General features: G+C 34.7%; 1 protein-coding gene and 1 non-coding gene across 2 annotated transcripts; both read right to left on the bottom strand.

Annotated features, from left to right (window-relative positions):
* Positions 1–4,302: 4,302 nt before the first annotated feature.
* Positions 4,303–5,059, bottom strand: LOC127902321 (uncharacterized). Its single transcript, XM_052441184.1, has 2 exons — positions 5,028–5,059; positions 4,303–4,909 (listed from the first exon to the last, which is right to left on the bottom strand). Exons 1-2 carry the CDS (start codon positions 5,057–5,059, stop codon positions 4,303–4,305), a joined length of 639 nt encoding a protein of 212 aa, XP_052297144.1.
* A 2,808-nt stretch (positions 5,060–7,867) lies between these two features.
* Positions 7,868–7,976, bottom strand: LOC127902816 (small nucleolar RNA R71). Its single transcript, XR_008055454.1, has one exon. It is a non-coding gene; the product is annotated as a small nucleolar RNA R71 (small nucleolar RNA).
* Between the last annotated feature and the right edge of the window lie 17,826 nt (positions 7,977–25,802).

Raw genomic sequence — 25,802 nt, 5'->3', positions numbered from 1 at the left:
GCTACGTATTAATTCGGTAAAATATAGAAAACAATTAGAATGATTTATGCTAGTCCACATAATATGAGAAATAAATCTAACAATCTCCCACTTGGACGACAGAAGTCATTCTAATGATAGTTTTAAAATAAATGAAATAAATATTTTGAAAACAATCGAATTAATACATATGTAACTATAACAAAAGGTCAAATGTGAGCAATCACCCAAAACATAAATAAGTCCAAAATGTGCCATAAGTATCAAGTCATATGTGCACCAACAAGATGCTCCACATAACACGACACCTATAAACATGTGACTATATAGTAGTATACAAGTATAATTATAGAAATAACATGACAATGTGATCAACATGCTCATTTCCATAAAGTCCACATGTCTAGTAAAATGAGAAGAAAACAAAATGTCTCCTAAACCATTGCTTCTTTATAACCATAATGAGACTCAGTCAAAATGTCTCGAGAAGCGAGCTTCCATTTTTATCATAATGAGACTAATACCAAGATGTCTCAAGGAAGCCGTGCTTTCTTATAATCATAATGAGACTGAATCAAAATATCTCAAGAAAGCACACTGAAGCTAAGCCATAATGCTTTAGTCTTTACTGTCCATATTGAGACTGAGCAAAATGTCTCGGACCATAATATCCTCATTATATACACAATGCCATACGCAAATAAATGTGTACACTATATATGGCATATCAATATCACATAACAATATGCATGCATAATAACAAAACGAGTAATACATAATCTCATTTGAGTTACAACTCATAATACAAACCAGAACTTCCACTGATTCATCATATATAAATGGATTCTAATAATCCCATATGAGTCACATGCTCCCTAAATAATTTTGGAGCCAAAGCTTTAGTAAGTGGATCAGCCAACATGAGTTCTGTAGGTATATACTCTACTGATACATAAGACAGAACAATTTTCTCTCTCACAAATAAGTATTTAACATCAATGTGCTTGGAACGTGAGGAATTTCCTGTATTGTGAGAGAAAGAGACAACTGCAGAATTATCACAGTATATTTTTAATGGCATCGGTACAGCCAATACAAAATCTAGCCCTACTATAAAATTATGCATCCATAAAGCTTGACGTGTAACCTCAAAACATGCTACATATTCTGCCTTTATTGTTGAAGAAGCTATAAGTGTCTACTTGGCACTTTTCCATGATATAGCTCATCCTGCCATCATAAAGATGTAACTAGATGTGGATTTCTTGTCTTCCAAACACCCTGCGAAATCAGCATCAGAATACCCAACTATATTCAAATAGTCAGATTGCTGATATGTCAATGCAAAATCTTTAGTGGCTTGCAAATATCTGAGTACTTTCTTTGCAGCCTTCCAGTATTCATATCCAAGATTACTCAGGTATCTCCCAAGTACTCCCACTGGAAAAGCAATATTAGGGTGTGTACAGACTTGAGCATACATCAAGCTACCCACAACTGATGCATACGAGACTTTTTGCATTCTAGCTTTGTCTACATCATTATCGGCACATTGAGATTTGGAAAGTTTGTCACCTTTTGAAATTTGTGCTTTCCCAGGAGCACAAGATTGTAAATTGAACCTTTTCAAGATACGCTCAATGTAGGTCTTTTGAGACAATCCTAGAACTCCTTTAGATCTGTCACGAAGAATTTCTATCCCTAATATATAATGGGCTTCACTGAGATCCTTCATATCAAAGCTGTATGACAATATTTCCTTTGTCTCAAGTAAAAAATTAGTGTCATTAGCAGCGAGCAATATATCATCCACATAAAGCACCAAAATGATATACTTGCTCCCACTGACCCTCAAGTATATACACTGATCAACAACATTCTCTTGGAACCCATAAGATGTGACAATGTCATGAAATTTCAAATACCACTGTCTGGATGCCTGCTTAAGTCCATAAATGGACCTTTTAAGCTTACACACCATGTTTTCTTTACCAAACTCAATAAAATCTTCAGGTTGCACCATGTACACATCTTTAGACAAGCTCCCATTAAGAAAAGCGGTCTTCACATCCATCTGATGCAATTCTAAATTGAAATGTGCTACCAATGCCATAATAATACGAAAAGAGTCTTTGGTAGAAACTGGAGAGTAAGTTTCAGTATAATCAATACCTTCTCTTTGACTGAAACCTTTAGCCACAAGCCTGACCTTGTACTTCTCTACCTAACTTCTGGCATCTCTCTTGGTTTTGAAAAGCCATTTGCAACCAATTGGCCTGCATCCATCTGGCAATTCAACTAAATCCCAAACCCCATTATGATACATGAATGCCATCTCATCATGCATCGCATGTATCCAAGATGAGGATTTTGAACAACTGATAGCCTCCTGAAAGGTAATAGGATCAAATGATGAGTCAACATCAAAATCATGTTCCCGCAAGTAAACAACATAATCATCAGGAATTGCAAGTCTCCTAACCCTCTTTGATCTTCTTAATTGCACATCAGTAACATCATCCTTTAGAGTCATAGGCTCCATATCATGATGAGGTTCAGGATCAACAGAAGAAACATCAATATGTGATAATCCCATCTCAGAAGTCGAAAAAGATGGAATAGGCAAAACCACACGTTCTTCTCTCAATGTAAGATTGCGAGGCTTAGAACTCTCACCATTGTGATCATCTTCAAAATAAATGGCACGATCAGACTCAATGATTTTAGTAGTGTGGGAAGGACAATAAAATCTAGAACCCCTTGAGCCTGTACAATAACCAATAAAATGACCACTAATGGTTTTCAGATAAAGTTTTCTTGATTGTGGATTATAGGGTCTCACTTTTGCTTTGCATCCCCAGACATGGAAATGACGAAGACTCGGTCTCTTCCTTGACCACAACTCATAAGGAATTTTGGGCACCGACTTACTAGGTACTTGATTCAAAATGTAAGCTGTAGTTCGTAAGGTTTCACCCCACAGAAAATCTGGTAAGGTGAAGTTACTCAGCATACACCGCACCATGTCAAGAAGGGTACAATTTTTCCTTTATGCAATCCCATTATGTTCAGGAGTCCTAGGCATTGTATACTGGGCTTCTATTCCACATTCCTGAAGAAATCAAGAAAATGGTCCACGATTACGTTTAGTTTTATCATATTGCCTATAATACTCACCACCTCTATATGATCTTACTGCTTTAATTTTCTTGCCCCTTGGAGCTCAACATTAGCCTTAAAGGCTTGAAACACAGATAAAGATTTAGACTTTTCAGTAAGAAGTTCAACATGACCATAACGAGAAAAGTCATCGATGAACGTGATGAAGTACTTATAACCTCCAATAGCAATAGGAGTAAATGGCCCACAAATGTCTGTATGTACTAACTCCAGCACCTGTTGACTTCTCCGAGTTCTCTCTTTTCAGGTTTTGGTAGTAAGTTTGCCTTTGATACAATCAACACAAGTGTTAAAATAAGAGAAATCTAAATTATGAAGGATGCCATCTTTAATGAGCCTTTCCATCCTCTGTTTAGAAATGTGACCTAACCGTTTATATCACAACATAGAGCAATTTTCATCAACCCTAGCACGATTAGAGCTAACAACATTCATAACATGAGGATTGGATAATGATTCAACAGCACAGGGAAATAAATCAATCATATATAAGCCATCATATAGAGTGCCAGAACCAACTAACTTTGAATTGCGGAATAAGTAAACTTTTCTATCACCAAAATGAAATGTATAGCAACATCTATCCAAAATAGATACAAATATCAAGTTTCTCCTAATAGAAGGAATATAAGCTGTATCTAACAGATCCAAAAAATAGCCTGTGGCTAGATGTAGGCTGACAACTCCTATACTTTCAACTTTGGCTGTCACTCTATTGCCCATGTGAACTATCAACTCCCCTTTATTGGGCTCCCTCATGCTTCTGAATTCTTGTAAGGAATTCGTTATATTAATGGTTGCACCGGTATCCAACCACCAAGTATCAGAAGGAACATCAACTAGATTAGATTCAAAACCTACAAAAACTACATGAATACCTTTATTTTCCAACCATGCTTTGAATCCCTTGCATTTAGCTCTCTTGTGCCCAAGTTTCTTACAAAAGTATTACTTTCTCTTAAAGCTCTCAGAAGTGGAATCGGAAGTAATAGAAGAATTACCATGTGAAGTTTTCTTTCTAAACTTTTTCTTTTTGAAAAACTTATTGCTGCCCTTTAAAGAGCTTTTCTTCACACTACCACTCTCTTAAGTAGTTGCCATCATGGCAGTGTGAGATTTCCCCTTCTTCAATGATTCTTCTTCTTAAACCACATAAACAGTCAACTCAGTGATATTCCAAGTGTCTCTCTGAGTATTGTATTGGCTTCTCAGATTGCCAAATTGTGGTGGAAGGAATTCAAGTATTTGGAAGACTAGGTAGTCATCAGGCAAATTGACATCCATGTCCTTTAACTTTTTAGGGTAACTAGACATCTTAAGGATGTGCTCTCTTACCCTAGAAACACCATCATACTGGGTATTAGCAAGCAGCCTCAGATAGTTACCCTTTTCTGCCTTATTTACCTTGTTGAAATTTCCTCCAACAGTTGCCAAGTAATCTTTGGCCTTATCACATGTAGGGATGTTATCTCTAGTTGTTCTATCAATGGTGTATTTCATTGTATCCAGACAATGTCTATTAGATTCATCCCAAGCTACCCACTCTGCTTTCTCAACAACAGTGCTCTTATCTGTGGGCTTGGCTGGTTCATCAACTTTTAATGCCAAGTCTCTGTTTGACGTAGACAAATAAAACAAAATGGACTCACGCCAGTCCTCAAAATTTGTCCTAGTTAAATTCTTGAGGGAGGTAACTTGGAGAAAGGAGAGAATATCTAGGCATCCTTTAACAATAAAAGAGTGCACTAACCTAAAGATAAAGCATGGAAGTTGAATATAACACCAACATTGACCTATTATCGATAGGGTAATCAAGCCACTCAGTAGAAAGTACTCAACAAATCTCTTTATCTGCCCAAGTATCCTACCAAGTAGTGATTTGCCGATAGGGCAGTATCATCACCCGTATGGATCTTAGTAATAACAATAGCAATCCATCACATAATCCATAATTAATAATTATAAATGGGCATTCAATTAAAAAACACCAAATGATTTATCATGATTGATCCTACAACAAGTATGATTAGTATTAAAAATTGTTTAATTATCAAGCGATAATATGTTATTTTATGCTTATGTTATAATTTATATTTGTGTTTATGTAATATATTAGGAATTATTAATTATGTTTTAAATATATTTAATTTTTTGTATTTTTATGTGTTTATTAGGAAAAATATTAATTTCACGTAATTTAAGGCTCCAAACAGATAAACGGAGGTCAAATTTAGATTCCGGAGGTCCGAAAACCTTAAGATTAGTCAAGATCGGCTTAAAATTGGGCTTGTGTAAAAAAAAAAAGACTTTTCCTGTTGACCGAGCACTGATTGGATGATGAAATGAGCTTACAATAGATATGAGTGCATGGGATAGCTGGCAATTTTGACTAAATCTCAACCGTTCATGATTCAATGGCCATGATTGTGCCACGTGGCAATGGTTGGTGAAGCAAGTTGTAGGATCCGAATCCTTGTATTCGGGTCGACCCGATCCACCCATTAACCCGCCAAATCTCAACTGTTCTTTGGGCAAATCGGACGAGTCAAACGATGCCACATGTGATGTTGACTTTTGAAGTTTGACCAGCCATTGGATCTTGATCTAAAGGTTTTGAGGAGCACATGCATGAAGCTTATGATGGACTGCAAAACACTTGATTATGAATTTATTTTTCTATAAATAGAGCCTCATTTTTATGTTTTTAATGATCTCTCTACAACTCTCTTCTTCTCAAATTGTCTCCATCTCCTTGTAATCTTGATTTCCAGATGTGTTTTTAATATTTTGTATAATTATTTTTATAAATAAAATTAATTTTATTTCTAATTTTAGTTGTTTTTATTTCTTTTAATTATAAGTAATTCAATTTTACTACTTCTATTTATTTTAATTATGCTTAACTAAATAATATTAGTTAGGGGAAGATGAAACTCTTAGGAAATAAATATGATTTAAGCAAATTCTATTTTTAATTTTATAAATTAAATTATTTTCTATTTAATTTTATACATATTTTATATTTTGAAATTTTGATTTATTATAGACAAACAAATGAATTTGGCACAATAAATTCTTAATATCTTAATATAAGATATGGTAAAATGGTATTTTGACTTATTGTAGACAAATTAAATTTTGGCATAATAAATACTTAATCCACCATAAAATTAAAGGGAAAATAATAATAATTTATATAATTAATCTTTTGGGCAATAAATTTAAAAAAAGGAAAAAAAATTTATTAAGTTTTATTTACTTCTAAGAGTGGATCCATAACCCTAATTAGTTCAATTTCATAATTTAATTTAAATTAAGTTGTTTATATTTAAGTTTTAATTTCAATTTTTAGTTAAAATAAAGTAAACAAATTAAATCTTTTCTCTGTGGATCGACTTCGGACTCACCGAGTTATAATACAACAAGACACTCTTATACTTGGGAGTTAAAAATTACTTTAAAGTTATGTCAAGTTTTGGCGCCGTTGCCGAGGAAAAGTTTTTATTTTGCTTTATTTTTCCGTTTTTGATTTTTCTCTTTTTGTAAATTTTCATTTGCCCTTTTTTTTTCTTAAATTCTCTTTTGTCCCTGTATCTTTCATAATTCTCGTTTCACCCCAACAATTCTCGTTTCTAGCCCAATCTTCTAATAATTACATTCTGACCCCAATATCTCTCAGTCGTTTCACTTTCATCCCCAATTGCTCAATTCTAAACTTTTAAAAATTACAGTGTGGCCAGAAAATTAAAAATAATTTGCAATAGACTCCCTAGACGAAATTCCTCAAAATAATCAAGATTTGGACTTACATCTTGGACATACTTTGGACATACTTGGAGTTATTTTGGACTTAATGACCAAACTAACTTTAACTACTAACTCTAATTACTAACTCTTAACTTACTAACTGCTAACTCTTAACTTTTTTTTTTTAATTTTAATTATTTAATTTTCTGCATTTATTTTATTTCATATTTATTTATTTATTTTTGCTTTATTGATGGGTTCAACCACCATTTTTTTATTTTATTATTTTGTATTTATTTTATACTTAATTTATTGTTAATTGGTGGGTTTAACCACCAAAATTGTTATTTAATTTTCTTTTGTACACTTACATTATTTGCTTATTTAATTTTTTTATTTTGTTATTAATTTGTGTGAATATTATCTTTATAACATAACCATTGCATGAGACGTTGGTCTCGATTTTCAAGTGGCAGGTTAATTCGTAGATCTCAATCTCCACCACCAGTCATGGATGAGAATCAAGGCGAAAACGTTTTGGGCGAACTTAATCCTCAAATTGATCAGGGAGACAACCAATCTCAACATGGGCATTTTCATAATCAACCAAGAACTCTGAGAGACTACATGAATCCAACCAGAACCGGAGCACCGTCGTGTATAGTATTTCCTCCATAAGCATGTCGATTCAACTTCAAACCAGGTATTATCCAACTTTTATCAACATTTCATGGTTTAGAATCTGAGAATCCATACTTGCATCTAAGAGATTTTGAGGAAGTTTGTAATACATACACTGACCAAAATTGTAGCATGAACATAATTAGATTAAAGATTTTTCCTTTTTCATTAAAAGATAAAGTTAAAACTTGGTTACAAAATCTTAGATCTGGATCAGTAAGAACTTTGAATAACATGCAAGAACAGTTTTTGAAAAAATTCTTTCCACCTCATAGAACAAATTCTTTTAAAAGGAAAATCACTTCTTTCACTCAAAAAAATGGAGAAACATTATACCAATGTTGGGATAGGTTTAAAGAGTTGCTTAACATATGCCCTCATCATGGTTTTGAAACTTGGCGATTGCTCACTTACTTCTACGAGGGCTTAATACCCCAAAGTAGACAGGTTGTTGAAATGATGTGTAATGGTGAATTTAGGGATAAAAATCCTGAGGATGCACTTGATTACCTTGACCAATTAGCTAAAAATGCACAACATTGGGATATTGTTGGAACTTTTGAATTGACAAATAAGCAACAATCATCTCCATCTAGTGGAGGAATCCATAACCTTTGGGAAGATCATGATTTACAAGCAAAATTTGCATCCCTAGTTAGGAAAGTTGAAGCTTTGGAGCATAAAAAGAGTGATCAAGTAAAATCTGTTCAAGAAATTGCATGTAACATATGTAGTTCGAATGATCATTTCACTCAAGAGTGTCCCACTTTGCCTGCACTTAAAGAATGTCTAAATGATCAAGCTAATGTCATTAACACTTTCAATAAACCAAACCCATATTCATAGACTTATAATCCTGGTTGGAGAAATCATCTGAATTTCAGTTGGAGGAATAATAATAATGCACAATCTTCACAAGCACCACCTCCACAAAATTTTCAAAATCCTCAGCCTTATGCACCATATGTTCCACCACCCTGGAAAAATCTGGAACATATAATGCATTCATTCATCAGGAAGCAAGATGTTATTAACAATCAAAATGCACAAACTTTTTATGATTTGAAAGATACTCTTGCTAAACTTGCTTATGCACTCACCATTTAAGAAAAAGGAAAATTTCCAACCCAACCACAACCAAATCCTAAAATTCAACAAAATCCACCTACAGACCAAGTCAAGTCAGTTATAACTCTTCTTAGTGGTAAGGTTGTTGATAGACCTATGCCTGAACCTTATGAAAATGATGAAAATTCAAAGGATAAGGAAGGACTAAATGAACTTACACCTAGTGAAGAAATAACTGGTGTTCTACCTGAACCACCATTTTCGCATGCATTGAATAAACCAAGAAAATGAAACCACTCTTCTGAAATTTATGAAATCTTTAAGCAAGTGAAAGTTAACATTCCTCTATTAGATGCAATCAAGCAGGTACCTTCATATGCCAAATTTTTAAAGGACTTGTGCACTGTTAAGAGGAAATTGAAGGTAAGAAAGAGTGCTTTCATGGCCGAACATGTAAGTACAATTCTGTCTACTAATAATAAGTTGAAATATAAAGATCCTGGTTGTCCTACCATTTCTTATATTATTGGTAATCACAGAATTGAGCATGCTTTACTAGATCTTGGTGCTAGTGTTAATTTGCTTCCATATTAAGTTTATCTTCAACTTAATCTTGGTGAGTTAAAATCAAGTTCAACTACACTTTTGCTTGTCGATAGATCAGTTAAAATACCAAAAGGAATAGTGGAAGATGTTTTAGTACTAGTTGATAAATTCATCTATCCTGTAGATTTTATTGTCTTGGAAACTAAACCTGTTGTGAATAATTACAAACCAATTCTTGTAATTTTAGGTCGACCATTTTTAGCAACTGCTAATGCTTTGATTAATTGTAGGAATGGTTTAATGAATTTATCTTTTGGGAATATGACTTTGGAATTGAATGTTTTCAACATGTGCAGGCAACCTAATGAATAAAATGAGAATGAAGATGATGCTGATGAACAAAAAGAATTGCTTGAATCTTGTATCGAGGAAAATATTCAAAAAGGGAATTTTTCTGAACTCTCAAATGTTTGTTTAGTTAATTCAATTGAGTCAAATAAGCAACTTGAACTTAATATTTCTAATATAAATTCGTTGCTTGATTCTGTGCAGACTTCACAAAATTATGATGACGAGCTAAATTTGAGGGGCTTGGAAGTATTGAAAAGACAGAACAACAAAAAGCACCTAAAATGGAATTGAAACCTTTGCCTGAAGGATTGAAATATGCTTTTTTTAAAGAAGAACAAACTTATCATGTTGTGATTTCTTCTACTTTAACAAGCGACCAAGAAGGTAAGTTACTAACTGTTCTTAAAAAGTATAAAAATGCAATTGGATGGACTTTAAATGATATTAAAGGCATTAATCCCTTAATCTGCACACATAATTAATTTGGAAGAAAATGCTAAAACACGTCAACAACCTCAAAGAAGATTAAACCCAAACATGAAAGAGGTAGTCAAAACAGAAGTCCTTAAATTGCTTGATGTGGGAATTATCTACCCTTGTTCTGATAGTAAGTGGGTAAGTCCTACAGAAGTAGTGCCTAAAAAATCTGGAATCACTGTTGTTAAAAATGAAAAAGGTGAATTAATTCCAACACGAATTACATCTAGTTGGCGCATATGTGTTGATTATAGAAAATTAAATGAAGCCACTAGAAAAGATCATTTTCATTACCATTCCTTGACCAAATATTAGAAAGAGTAGCAGGACATCCCTACTACTGTTTTTGAGATGGATATTCAGGTTATTATCAAATTCCTATAGCACTTAAGGACCAAGAAAATACTACATTTACATGTCCTTTTGGACCATTTGCATTTAAAAAAATGCCATTTGGGCTTTGTAATGCTCCTGCAACATTTCAAAGATGTATATTAAGCATTTTTTGTGATATAGTTGAACATTGTTTAGAGGTCTTTATGGATGATTTGACTGTGTTTGGGAATTCTTTTGATGATTGCCTTGATAATTTGGAGAAAGTTTTAAGAACATGTGTTGAAAAAGAACTTGTATTGAATTGGGAAAAATGTCACTACATGGTTACTTCTGGAATTGTTTTGGGTCATGTTGTTTCTATTAAAGGAATTGAAGTTGACAAAGCAAAAATCGAAGTCATATTTAAATTGCCACAACCAAAAACAGTTAGAGATGTGCGATCCTTTTTAAGACATGCAGGATTTTATAAGAGGTTTACAAAAAACTTTAGTGCCATATCTAAACCACTTTGTAACCTCTTATTAAAAGATGCACCGTTTGAATGGAATGATGATTGCCAAAAATCTTTTGAAAAAATAATTTGTCTTTTAACATCTGCACCTATTATGCAATCTCCTGATTGGTCTTTGCCATTTGAATTAATGTGTAATGCGAGTGATTTTTCTGTTGGTGCTGTTTTAGGACAAAGAAGGGATGGTAAACCTTTTGTGATTTATTATGTGAGTAAGACTTTAGATAGTGCTCAAATGAATTATTCTACAACTGAAAAAGAATTACTTGCTGTGGTATTTGCATTAAACAAATTCCGTTCATATTTGCTTGGCTCTAAATCTGCTGTGTTTACTGACCATGCTGCTGTGAGATATTTGATGAGTAAACAGGATGCCAAACCGAGACTAATTCGTTAGATTTTGTTACTACAAGAATTTGACCTTACCATCAAAGATAAAAAAGGTGCTGAAAATATTGTCTAGATCAAATTTTTCGGCGATGTATTCTTGATAATGAGGTAAGTAGTGTCATTAATTTTTGTCACTTTGAAGCATGTGGTGGTCACTTTTCTTCAAGAAAAACTACTGCTAAAATTTTACAGTGTGGATTTTATTGGCCTACCATGTTCAAAAACACATATGAATTTTGCAAAAGTTGTGAAAAATGTCAAAAATTGGGATCAATTACAAAAAGAAACATGATGCCCTTAAATCCCATACTTGAAATTGAAATATTTGACTGTTGGGGAATTGATTTCATTGGTCCATTTCCATCATCTTTTGGATTTGTGTATCTATTAGTTGCAGTTGATTATGTCTCAAAATGGATTGAACCAATTTCTTGTCAAAATAATGATAGTAAAACAATAGTTAAATTTTTAAGAGAAAACATTTTAAGTCGATTTGGAATCCCTCGAGCCATTATCAGTGATGGAAGTAAGCATTTTTCTAATAAGTCATTTGAGTCTTTAATGAAGAAATATGGAATTACACATAAAATTGCTATCCTTTATTATCCTCAAACAAATGGTCAAGTTGAATTAGCAAATAGGGAGATAAAACAAATTTTGAAAAAAATGTTAACCCAAACCGAAAAGATTGGTCTCTTAGACTTGATGATGCACTTTGGACTTACCGTATTGCATTTAAAACATCATTAGGAATGTCACCCTATCGGTTAGTTTATGGTAAACCTTGTCATTTACCTGTTGAACTTGAACATAAATCACTTTGGGCTATTAAAGCTTTTAATTCAAATTTAGATAATGCTGGTAATGTGCGAAAATTGCAATTGAATGAACTTGAGAAATTAAGGAATGATGCATATAAAAATTCAAGAATTATTAAGGCAAGAACAAAAGCATTTCATGATAAAAGAATTTTTCGAAAAACATTTGAGATTGGTCAAATGTGTTGGTTTATAATTCTCGTCTTCATTTATTTCCAGGGAAGTTAAAGTCAAAATGGAGTGGCCCATTTGTTGTAAAAAATTTATATTCATATGGGGCCATAGAAATTGAGAATTCAAAGAACGGTGTCACATTTAAAGTTAATGGTCAAAGATTAAAACCATATCTAGAAAATCACCCACGTGACGAGGACACCGAAATTAATTTGGGTGACCCACCAATTCTTGATTAAGTCTTTAATGATTTATTTTTTTTGTTTTACTATTATTTTACCATTTCATTGTTTGATTTTTTCTAGATTGATGCATTGTACATATTTTTTTTAACATTATTTTTCTTTTGTAAGCGTGTTTGTTTGATAGTTGTACATTCTCTCATCAATTTTCATTTTACATCATGAGCACCTCAATGAGAAAATTCCTGTTTGCACATCTTAAAAGATTTCTGCGTGTGAAATTTCACTTAAGAGGCCTGATACAAAGCTGTAAATCACATCCACTTTGGGATCTGCAACCACCAGAATTCGTGTCCTATGTTGAGGATCTAGAGGGACAACTCAGAGCAGTAGAGCGTGGCATATATGAATTTCAAATGGAGCTTGAGGTTAACTCAATGAGAGGACGAATGTAAGTTCATTTTCCTTTTATATTGTGTGTTTCTTTTTGCTCACTTTCACGTTTGATTTGATTTTGCAGATTTGATTTTGGTGTGTTTTGATTTATTTTCCCGTATAAATGGCGGATAACGGTACCCCGTGAATTCTTAAGTCGCTATCTTCAGTTTCCCACAATAACTGAAACCCCAAAATCAAATATGGAAGAAATACAACATAAACTCCATAAGCATTTTCCTTCTCTCCCTCAGAATGCCCTCAGGAAAATTTACAAAGCTCGTTGTGAACGGCTGCGTTTGTTAATAATCAATGGTATTCCTTCTGACATTCGTTGGTTAATTGAAGCAAAGGTCCAGTTAGCAGGTGAGTTTTCTGATCCATTTGTTTCTTACATGCCTGGTTTTGGTAAAAGTACGTTTGCTAAGAAAAAGGAGAGCTAAACGACTTGGCTCAAAATGTCATAACTGTGTAAGACTTGGTTGCAAACGACCGGATTGTAAATCTTTAGGAATGGTTTCTGATACTCGTGAAGATAAAATTAAATTCGTAAAAGATGGCATAAGTAAAGAATCGTTGGATGATATCTTACGATCTCTTGAGACGCATCGAAGCGGATTTGTGCAACTATGGGCCCAAGATGCTAGTTCGATAAGTGCCTTTAGTGTTGCAAGATCTCCTGGAAGGAAAATAAAAGCATCAGCATGATTAAGCATTTAAGTTATTCTTTCTTACATACCTAAAATGACTAACTCTTCTCCAGTCGATAAGTCAGACAAACTACCCAAAGGCTTTAGGGTTCTTGGGATGATGCCTAACACTTAGCTTCCTCTGACCAAAGCAGCTTCTGAGACCATTTTTGAAAACCCTCGGTTACCTCCTCCATACACCAAGTGTTTATAATTTGTGGATACTATTCCAAAAACAAAGTGCACAGTTTAGTATTGGGAATCTGACTCAAAAGGATCCTGTTTGCCAGTTTATAAGAAAACTGGATGGGAAGCCAATCCTCGACCCATAGAGAGCGTTCAAGCCGTTACTGGACGTAAAACCAGACGAAGATGTGAGCTACAATCACAACTACCAGTAAATATCCTTTCACTTCTCTGTTATTTTCCTTTATTGTTATTTTATCATTTGCATTATTGCATTTAGCGGTATGATTTTGTATTTAATAAATATTTATTTTCTTTTACTGTTTGCTTTTTCTAATCATTATTTTCTTGTTACTGTTTGATTTTAAATTATTGAGCCATGAGCTTTACTCGTCATTTGGCAAATATGCCAACCCATTTACAGTTGTTTCTCATTATTTATGTCACCAAGATCTTTAAATATGAGCTCGTTTTTCAAACACTCACAACTTGTTTTTGAAAATCAGTCCAATGGCAGCATCATCGAGTAAATAATTCAAAAACATTTGTGCGCTTTCTGGGTTTCACTATGGAAAGTACAAAGAGTTCATTTAGACAGCTGTAGATCTTGGTCGTGTTATAACAGAGAGGAAACTGCATCTTGTCTCAAAAGCTGTTTTTACTAGAGGAAGCAAAGTACTAGGCATTATCCTAAAAGCCATGAAATCGCTAGTGTGCATGTCTGGCCCACCAATTGGAGAAGAATTAGTGGTATCAAGTATGGAAGAGAGAATATCTGAAATAATGAATCATGCTGATACTTTTATTTTCTTGCCAAGAGATCTTGCAACTTTTGAGGCACTAATTACATTTGCATCTTGGGCCCACTTGAAAATTCATCAAAAATCCATCGGTTTGTTAAATGTTAATAATTGTTATGACGGCTTACTGTTGTGCAAATTTTAATGTACTCGCAAGCGCACGAATTTATTGTAGTATAGACTAATGGTGACGAGTGTCAATCCCACGAGGAGGTGGATTTTAATTATATGTAGAATTAATTTTGTAAATGGGTGGTTGAAATTATGGTGGAAGTGATTTAAATTATCCTAAAAATTGGAATTAAAATGGCGAGATTAAATTGAATAGAAATCTATTGAAACGACATACTTGGGTATCTGGATCCGTATCAACATGCATCATGAGCTAAATAATCCGTATTAATGTCAATTAAATCATGAGGGGGGAATCCACACCTCATGAACACGCTCTAATCAATATGGTGCTAAGGGCTTATCGTGCTAAATAATAATAACCTTGTACTAGAGGGCCGGTGAAACCAAGGCGGTACTAGACAAGATTAGTATTATTTGTCGACGAGAAGTCAAAACATCCACAAAAACTAGAGGGGAAGAGAAAATAAATTTACCAAATAAAGCCCATGACACATGTTGAGACTTCACCTTCAACCCAAGCTTGAAAGGAAATTAGCTACTCATAATTGAACTAGGGGCAAAATGGAAATTTATTAAAATATGAAGAAAATACAAGATGGAGAAGGAATTACAGAAAATGGATCCAAAAAATGGATTCAGAGATATCAAATTAGGGGGGGAGGCTCCCTTTTTATAGATACATGGAGTAAATCATGGCTATCGGATTAAAAACAATTTGGACGCTCAGGATTGCACCACGTCATCAGTCAACAGTACGCGGTTTGACCACGTGGATGAACAGTAACACGGTTTGACCCGGGTGGAACAGTGACGCGGTTTGGTTGAAAATAGTCCTGTGTGATGCATGTACCGTACGCGAGATTTTTCGTCCACTGATATGCTGCCACGTCACCATCAACAGTACATAAGAATTTTAGCCCAACAGGATCGTGACACCTCATCAGTCAATGCCACATCATCGGTCAATGCCACGTCATCGTCCGTCTATGTGAATAGTACCGTGAACAGTAACGTATACAGTACCGTACACGTGAATAGTACCGTACATGTGAATAGTGCCATTTTTCCTTTTATGCTCCTCCTAAGGTTTTCGACCGTCCTGAGTTCAAAAGTGATGTCCGTTTCGCCGTCTGATCTCTCCTTTATTGTGAAACGACTATAATACCCCTAAAATACATAAAATACTTAATTAAAATAAAACACATGTAATTAAATCACAAGAAGGTTAAATACATAAAAGTAAGGGTTGTTAGTAAGACTTGAAATGTAAAATGATGGTTTTCTCCTTTATAAATATGCATTTTCTAACACTCAACACACCCCCCAACCAACTTATTGCTAGTCCCTAGCAAATAAAGCAAAAAAAAAATTCAAATTCAAAATGTTTTTTTTTTAGAAACACTCGTGTTTATTCAATCAGATTAATGATACCAATCAAATAAAAGTATAAGCATTATCTCCAGTCCAAAGAAACATTACACCCACATTAACCATCCATATGAATCAGTCATGTAGATTTTGTTATAGCTACTTTCAAGAATGACATGTCAAACCCCAAATTCTCACTGGAAATAGCGACACTCTCACAAAGAAATTAAACCCAATAAAAATAGTCACTCCAATGAATGATACTTGAGAGAGAAAATAACAAAGAAGTGATATCACATGCTCTCACCAAGATGAAAGAAATATGCCCTCAGCTTAGAAATAATACGATACCAAGTCAAATAAAAATGATAGTTAACCCAATTTATATATCTTCTTTTTTTATCTCTTACTTTTTTTTTATTATGCACCACTACATCTTTTTAGCCCATATAACTAGCTTCTACTTCAGACTATAGTTTCTTAAAATCAAGAAGGACTTTTATTAGGACGTAACGTAGGCTAGAGACATGGCTAACAAAGAAAGGAAATAAGAAAACAAAGTGTATGTTTGAGAAAAAAATGCAGAGAAATTTTTTTTTTTTGAAGTTGCAAGGTGGATTTCACCTTTTATTGTTATTTTTTTCCTTTTTTTTGAAACATAATTTTTTTTTTGCTTTTGTTTGGCATAACTTCACTGAACAAAATAATTATTTACATTTTTCTCAAACATAAATAGGTGATGGAACTTATAAGACATCGGGTAATACTCCAAATCGGAGTGGGTCAAGATGATAAGTTGACAAAGAAAAGGTTTTTTTTTTAAAGGCTCAAAAGGGTTAACTATGGATATTTAATAAAAGAGATGGCTAGAAAGGCTCAAACGGATCAAAGATGGCCTTTCCATCATTTTTTAGGGCTCTAAATAATCATCCATATCTACTAGTTAGATGGACCTCCCAATGTAGCAACACACTTTTTTTTCTTTTTTTTTCTTTTACAATTTTTTTTAAAGGGTTAACTCAAAAGAAATCTAGAGGTCGTATATAAAATAATAAACTGCTAAGCTGTATAAAGAATGGGCAAAGGGTTACTCTCCAAGAAAAATGATAGGCTCAAAAACTCACTTGGCACTTATTTATGACATGTTCATTCCTTCAAGCAACTCATATTTGTCTCCGACATCAACATGTAAAGTAGCAAACATAGCGTAATACCACTTAAGACCAAAGATAATACAAATACTAAAATTTGAAATTAATCATGTCATCCAATGTTAAAACAAATAACACATTTTTTTTTAAAACAACATTCTACCCCCCAACCTATTCTAAACATGAAAGGAAAATATGCATGCAGAAATGTGAAAATGATGTAGAAAAATTAATTAGAAAAAGAAATATTTTTTTAACTAAGAAGATGCATTTCTAGAGGCACTACACTCCATATTCGGCCATCTTCGACTCAAATATTTGAATATATTTATAAAGGAGAAATTAAAAAGAAGAAGAAAAATGAACATCAAACCTTAATAAAGAAAAAGAAAATGTCTAAAATTTTTTTTTGAATTTTTTTTGAAACGATGAAGATGCGTTTCTAGAGTAACTACACTCCATATTCAGCCATCTTCAACACACAAAAGTTAGCAACTACAACAAAAAAATCAGTAAAAACCTAACCAAGATTCCATAATTGTCGACTATTCCCTCCCCCCAACCAGAACGAAATATTGTCCTCAATGTTTGAAAGGAAAGAAGTAGAGTTTAGAAGACATCACCTGGGTGGTGCAACACAGAAGAAAATATTTACAGGCGGAGAGTTAAATCCAATTTGTACTTCTTACTGCGGCTACTGTTACCATCATTATTTGGACGCTCCAACACAAAGGTCCAGGGGTCTGGCTCCGGTCGATAAGCTTGTAACATATCAAGTAGCTCATTAGCAGTGTGAGCACAAATAAAGAGTTTTTTCGCATTAAAGGGAATGAAATAGTTTTTTATTGCATGGTTAAGAAATGCGATAAAGCCATTATAAAAGTTATTGACATTTAACAAACCGATGGGTTTCTGGTGGATGTATAGATGGGCCCAAGATGCTAGTGTGATAAGTGCCTCTAGTGTTGCAAGATCTCCTGGAAGGAAAATAAAAGCATCGGCATGATTAAGCATTTCAGTTATTCTTTCTTGCATACCTGAGACGACTAACTCTTCTCCAGTTGATGAGTCAGACGAACTGCCCAATGGTTTTAGAGCTTTTGGGATGATGCCTAACACTTGACTTCCTCTGATAAAAGCTGCTTCTGAGACCATTTTTGATAAACCTCGGTTACCTCCTCCATACACCAAGTGTAATTTTCTCACTGCTATGCTTCGACCAAGATCAGCTGCCTCTACGAACTCTTTATGTTTGCCATAGGTAAATCCAGAAAGCACACAAATGTTCTTGAATTGTCTATTGGGAGTAGCTGCCATTGTGATACTTCGCAAAAACAATTTGTGAGTGCTTGACAATGAAAATCACATTTAAGAGTCTTGGTGATAGTGGGTCACAGTTGTGTATGAGGTAACATGTCAATGTCAAATAACGTGTAAAGCACATGGCTCGCGAGTCAAAAAGGAAACAGTAAAAAGGAAAAAGGAAACAGTAACAAAATTATTAAAGACAATAAAGCAAACAATAAAACAACAATGAAATAAAATAACAGTAAAGTAAAATGATATTTACAGGTAGTTGCGACTGTGGCTCACATCTTCCTCTGGTTTTACGTCCAAAAATGGCTTGAACGCCCTCTATGGAGAATCGCTCCTTGCACATTTCCACTGGGATGCGTTTCAAGAGACAAAAGGATATCATCCAATGACTCCTTATTCAAGCCATCCCTAATGAATTGAATCTTATCTTCCCTGTTATCAGACACCATTCCTAAAGAACATGAGTTTTTATTGCAACTCATTCTGGCACACTTATGACAAGCAACAAAAATTCTTTGAGCTCGTCGTTTTCTTGCATAATTTCCTTTACCACAACCAGGCATGTATGCAATAAATTTTGGAGGTAACTCATCTGCCGATCGTACTTTAGCCTCGATTAACCAACAGATGTCAGCAGGTATGTTATTCCTCATGAGTAATCGCATGCGTTCGGACAACACTAGTGTTGCAAATATTGTGCTTGATATCATGCATTGACTGAAATTAAATCTACCATGGAGAATCTCATTAGACCAGGCCACAAAAGGATTACCAAATAGGTTAAATTGATGCCCCCACCTTGGCCTTTCTTTAAATTACATATAGATGGTACTAGAAAGATTTCAGGGCAAGCAAGTGCAGGTGGCCTCATTAGTAACTATTGCGGGGAATGGGTTTGTGGTTTTGGTATGGACATTGGCCATTGCACTATTACTGGAGCAGAGCTTTGGGGTTTATTTCAAGGTTTGCAACTTGCTTGAAATTTAGGGATTCGGCAGCTACAAGTTAAAGTTGATAGTCGATGCATTATTGAGATCCTGGCAACAAATAATAGCCATTCAATGCTTTCTCTTCTCTTATTAAGAGAATTAAAAGACTCCTCAATGGAGATTGGCAGATATCTATGTCACATAGCTATTGGGAAACCAATTTTATAGCTGATTTCCATGCCAACCATGTTGAAAAGTCAGCCCACAAAGCTTATTTTCCACACCATTTTTTTTTGACAAATTGGAGGTTGGTGGCACAAATATTTGACAGGTTGTTGCCATGCATGCATTCAACTTTGGAGAAGCAAATTTGAAGACAAATTTCTAAGGTAGGTGCCTAATTTATGTTGACAATTTTGTTGGGGCTGGTGCAATAGTGCACCCCATTTTTCCTTATAAATAGAAAGCAATTCCTTATTTGTTAATCATCCCAATTTGAGAGAAGTAGAGAGCAATTGCAAGTGAGTTCTTTGAGAGAATTTGAGAGAGCTTCCACTTGAGTATTTTAGTGAGATTCCATTTGGGTGTATTGGGGTTGTAGGTTTTGTGAGTTTTTTCCACTTTTGTAAATTTCCATTATTAGTAAAATTATCTTTCAGTCTCTGCCCGTGGATGTAGGCATTACGCCGAACCACGTAAATCATTGTGTTAGCTTTTCTTTGAATTTGTTTAACACCACATTTATATTTCTCCAGAAGTTGTAGTATTAGTAATTGCTCAACCCACGTTTCTGCAACAAGTGGTATCAGAGCCAATGGTTCGTACTTGGGGGGATACGATATTATTCACATATACGGTACTATTCACGTATACGATATTGTTCACATATACGGTATTATTCCTATATACAGTACTGTTCACAAATATGGTGAAGACGACCATTTGTACTTGGGAGACAATCTATTGTAAGGAGTGTGTATTTTTGCATGTCTAGGAAAGTTCTGTCAACAAAGGCGGTAAAAGTTGAAAAATTCTGGTTTTTAATTGGGACCGAGTTTCCGTCGAGTCTCCTAGGAACTTTCTTGGTGCATTTATTCATGCGGAATAAACATTATAGAGGCTGTTTTTTTAAGTGTAAATAGTTGAAGAAACTAATCATTTGAGATAAAAAGGATGGCAGAGGCATCGTCGTCATCTTCATCAGCGAGGATTACTGTGACTAATGCAAAGTTTGAAGTGGAGAAATTCGATAGTACCAATAATTTTGGTATGTGGCAATGTGAGGTGTTGGATGTCTTATGTCAACAAGAGTTGGACGTTGCTCTTGAAGAAAAGCCTGACGTGATGGATGACAATGAGTGGATAAAAATCAATAGACAGGCATGTGGTATTATTCACCTATGCCTAGCTAAAGATAAAAAATACTCTGTCATGAGGGAAACATCGACAAAGAAATTGTGGGAGACATTGGAAGAAAAGTATATAAAGAAAAGCCTTGAAAATAGGCTTTATATGAAAAAGAAACTCTATCGATTTACATATACACATGACATGTCAATGAATGACCACGTGAACTCATTCAACAAGATATTAGCAGATTTGCTAAATCTGGATGAGAGATTTGAAGATGAAGATGCGACATTGTTGGTGTTGAATTCACTTCCTGATGAATATCATCATCTCACCACTACTTTGCTTCATGGGAAGAACAATGTCATGTTCGATGCTGTATACAATGCATTGTACAACTCTGAGACCAGAAAGAAAGACATAAAGGATCACAGAGATACAATTGCAAAAGCACTGACAGCGAGAGGTCGTTCGCAAAGCCGCAAACCTGGAAAAAGGAATAAGTCTAAAGGGAGACTTGCCAAAGATGAATGTGCTTTTTGTCGTGAGAAAGGACTTTGGAAAAAGAATTGTCCTAAGTTACAAAAGGGCAAGGCTACTTTTGATGCATGTGTAGTAGAGCATGATGATGAGTCGAACTTTAGTTTGGTTGGATTGACATTCATATGTCACTCAGATGAGTGGATTTTGGATTCGGGTTGTACTTATCATATGTGTCTTAACAAGGGCTGGTTTTCTAGCTTTAAGGAGCTAGACGGTGGAGTTGTTTCTATGGGCAATAACAATGCTTGTAAAACCATGGGAATTGGTACAATCCAATTAAAGAATCATGATGGCTTAATATAAGTTTTGACATATGTTTGCTACGTGCCAAGCCTGAAGAAAAATCTCATCTCATTAGGATTCCTAGAATCTAAAGGGCTCACAATCACTTTAAGAGATGGATTGTTGAAGGTAGTAGCTGGGGTGTTGACGGTGATGAAAGGTACAAGAAGAAATAACTTGTACTATTTCTAAGGAAGTACAATTATTAGATCAGTATCAACAGTTTCTGAAAAAGATGCAGATTCAGAAGCAACCAAGTTGTGGCATATACGTTTGGGACATGCTGGTAAAAAAACTTTGCAGACTTTAGCGAAACAAGACTTATTGAAAGGTACAAATTCTTACAAATTAGAATTTTGTGAACATTGTGTTCTGGGCAAGCAGACAAGGGTAAAGTTTGGTTTAGTAATTCACGATATAAAAAGAATTATGGACTATGTTCACAGTGATATGTGGGGACCTACCAAAACAGTTTCTTTGGGAGGTATGCACTATTTTGTTACTTTTGTTGATGATTATTCAAGAAAAGTGTGGGTGTATTTGATGAAGAACAAAAATGAATTTTTGGGCATATTTCTGAAATAGAAGAAAATGGTCGAGACTCAGACTGGTCGAAAGGTAAAAAAACTTCACTCAGACAATGGTGGTGAGTACAAGAATGATCCATTTATTTAAATATGCCAAGATGAGGGTATTGTGCGACATTTCACTGTTCGAGATACACCACAACATAATGGGGTGGCAGAACGCATGAACCAGACCATACTAGAGAAAGTTCAGTGTATGTTGTCCAATGCTGGATTGGGCAAAGAGTTTTGGGCTGAGGCAGTTGTATATGCATGCCATCTGATCAACCGTTTGCCATCAACTGCAATTGAGGGCAGAACACCCATGGAGATGTGGATTGGTAAACCTGCTACTGATTATAATTCTTTACATGTTTTTGGTTCCATTGCTTATTATCATATAAAAGAATCTAAGTTAGACCCAAGAGCAACGAAAGAATTGTTCATGGGTATAACTGGTGGAGTAAAAGGATATTGTCTCTAGTGTTCTGTTACGAAGAAAATTATTTTCAGCAGAGATGTAACTTTTGATGAATCAGTCATGTTGAAATAAAAAGATTCTCAAGAGGATGACAAGACCAACAGCACTTTACAGCAGGTGGAGTTTGAAAAAGTTAAAGCTGGTCTAGCTGGTGTCGATGAGATGGATAATGATTCTCCATCAATCGAAAATGATGAAGAGGTTCTGACCCAAGAACCTTCACAGCAACAAGATTTAATTGCATATAAAAGGCCACACAGAGAGATTCATAAACCTGCTCACTTTGTTGATATGGTGGCCTATGCATTTCCAATTGTAGATGATGATGTTCCTTCCACTTATAGAGAAGCAGTAAGTAATTTAGAAAGTATACAGTAGAAGAAAGGAATGAACAAAGAAATACAGTCTCTTCACAAAAATGAAACTTGGGAGTTAGTTACACTGCCGAAGGAAAAGAAAGCAATTGGGTGCAAATGGGTATATGCAAAAAATGAAGGATTTCCTCGTAAAAATGAAATTCGATATAAGGCTAGATTGGTAGCGAAGGGTTACGCTCAGAAAGAAGGAGTAGACAACAATGAGGTATTTTCTCCAGTTGTGAAACACTCGTCTATTTGAATTTTGCTAGTCATGGTTGCGCAATTTGATTTTGAACTAGTTCAACTTGGTGTAAAAACTACATTTTTACACGGTGATTTAGAAGAGGAAATCTACATGACTAAGCCAGATGGATTCAAGGTTGCTGGAAAAGAAAATTAGGTTAGCAAATTGACAAAGTCGCTTTATGGATTAAAACAATCTCCAAGGTAGTGGTACAAGCGATTTGATCGATTTATGAAAGGGCAAAGGTACACAAGAAACAAATTTGATCATTGTGTGTATTTTTGCAAGCTACAAGAAGGATCTTTCATTTATTTGCTATTGTATGTTGATGATATGCTAATAGCATCGGAGAGCAAAGATGAGACAGCGAAGTTGAAGACTCAACTCAATCAAGAGTTTGAGATGAAAGATTTGGGTGAAGCTAGAAAGATTTGGGTGAAGCTAAGAAGATTCTTGGCCTAGAGATATGTAGAGATAGAGCTCGTGGCAAAGTAACTTGTCTCAGAAGCAATATTTGAAGAAGGTACTATAGTAGTTTGGCATGACTGAGCAGACAAAACCTGTGAGTACTCTGTTGGCTTATCATTTCAAGCTTTCTGCACAATTATCTCCTTCAACAGATGCAGAACGAAAATACATGTTACAAGTTCCGTATTCAAATGCAGTGGGTAACTTGATGTATGCAATGGTGTGTACAAGGCTTGACATTTCACATGCAGTTGGTATAGTGAGCAGATATATGCATAATCTTGGTAAAGGACAGTGGCAAACTGTGAAATGGATTCTACGGTATATTCAGAAGACCTTGGATGTTGGTTTACTGTTTGAAAGAGACGATACACTTGGTCAAGGTGTGATCGGGTATGTTGATTCTGATTATGCTGGTGGTTTGGACAAACGACGGTCAACCACCGAATATGTATTTACTTTTGCTGGAGGGCCAATTAGTTGGAAGTCTACACTACAGTCTATAATTGCACTATCGACCACAGAGGCCGAGTACATGGCAATTACAGAGGCTGTTAAAGAGGCTATTTGGTTACAAGGTTTGCTTGAAAACTTGGGATTGGCACAGGAGCACATTAATGTGTATTGTGATAGTCAGAGTGCTATTCACTTAACGAAAAACCAAGTGTATCATGCGCGTACGAAGCACATCGATGTACAATTTCACTTTGTGCGGGAAATTGTTGATGACGGGAATATTCTTCTTCAGAAAATTAAGACTGGAGATAATCCCACAGATATGTTGACCAAGGTAGTGACGACGATCAAGTTTGAGCATTTTCAAAACTTGATCAACATCCTACAAGTTTAAAAGCAGCTAGAGAATGAAGAAACTGGAAGGTAGTTTGTTGATAGTCGGCTCAGATTTACTAAATCTTCGCTGAGGTGGAGAATTGTTGAAAAATCAGCCCATAAAGCTTATTTTCCACATCGTTTTTTTGACAAATTGGAGGTTGGTGGAACAAATATTTGATAGGTTGTTGCCATGCATGCATTCAATTTTGGATAAGCAAATTTGAAGACAAATTCCTAAGGTAGGTGCCTAATTTATGTTGACAATTTTGTTGGGGATGGTGCAATAGTGCACCCCATTTTTCCTTATAAATAGAAGGCAATTTCTCATTTGTTAATCATCCCAATTTGAGAGAAGTAGAGAGCAATTGCAAGTAAGTTCTTTGAGAGAATATGAGAGAGCTTCCACTTGAGTATTCTAGTGAGATTCCATTTGGGTGTATTGGGGTTGTGGGTTTTGTGAGTTTTTCCCACTTTTGTAAATTTTCATTGTTAGTAAAATTATCTTTCAGTCTTTGCCCGTAGATGTAGGCATTACGCTGAACCACATAAATCATTGTGTTATATTTTCTTTAAATTTGTTTAACACCACATTTATATTTCTCCATAAGTTGCAGTATTAGTAATTGCTCAACCCACGTTTCCGCAACAAACCAAGTTCTCTTTTTGTCTCTTGGGTTCCATGTTTATCCAAATACTCCAACTGAAACTGAAGGGTGGCTATTGCATTATCTATATGGGTCTGTGTACCCGCGTTCGATTGTTGCCTAGTTTCTAACTACGTCCTTAATGTATAAAAAAAAGTAAAAATTAATTTTACATCTTTTTACTTTTTTTTTAAATTCGAACTTAGTGACTTCCAAAATTTATTTGAAAATCACTTAATCAAATTTTTAGAAGTTGCTCCTGAAATTTAATAAAAATATATTTAGTTTATAATTTTCTTTGATTTGCTTAATTGAATTATGCTATATTTATATGCCATCTAACTTGCTAATGGATGTAAAGAATGGACATGATATATGAACACATAAATATTTTTTAAAAAGAATATTTTGTTCAACCTACTCTAAAAGTATTTACTTGCTACAGTACTACTAGCTAGTTTAGTTAGTAAAACCTTTTGTAATGGTACAAAATATAGGAAGTTTAGATTCATAATCCTTTCAGATGGGTTGGCGAAAAATTTAATTTCCAATCATTTAAAAAGAAGAAGATTAGATCAACG

Source organism: Citrus sinensis, chromosome 5 (assembly GCF_022201045.2).
Source record: "Citrus sinensis cultivar Valencia sweet orange chromosome 5, DVS_A1.0, whole genome shotgun sequence".
NCBI classification, from domain to species: Eukaryota; Viridiplantae; Streptophyta; class Magnoliopsida; order Sapindales; family Rutaceae; genus Citrus; species Citrus sinensis.
Note: the sequence above shows the minus strand (reverse complement) of the source record. Positions and strands in the feature narration are given on the sequence as shown.

Bases quoted from the DNA above. Each gene is read 5' to 3' on its own strand.
- LOC127902321 (XM_052441184.1), bottom strand. From the start codon at position 5,059: ATGATACTGCCCTATCGGCAAATCACTACTTG. The intron at 4,910-5,027 runs GTAGGATACTTG...CTTTATCTTTAG, and splicing joins TATCGGCAAATCACTACTTG to GTTAGTGCACTCTTTTATTG.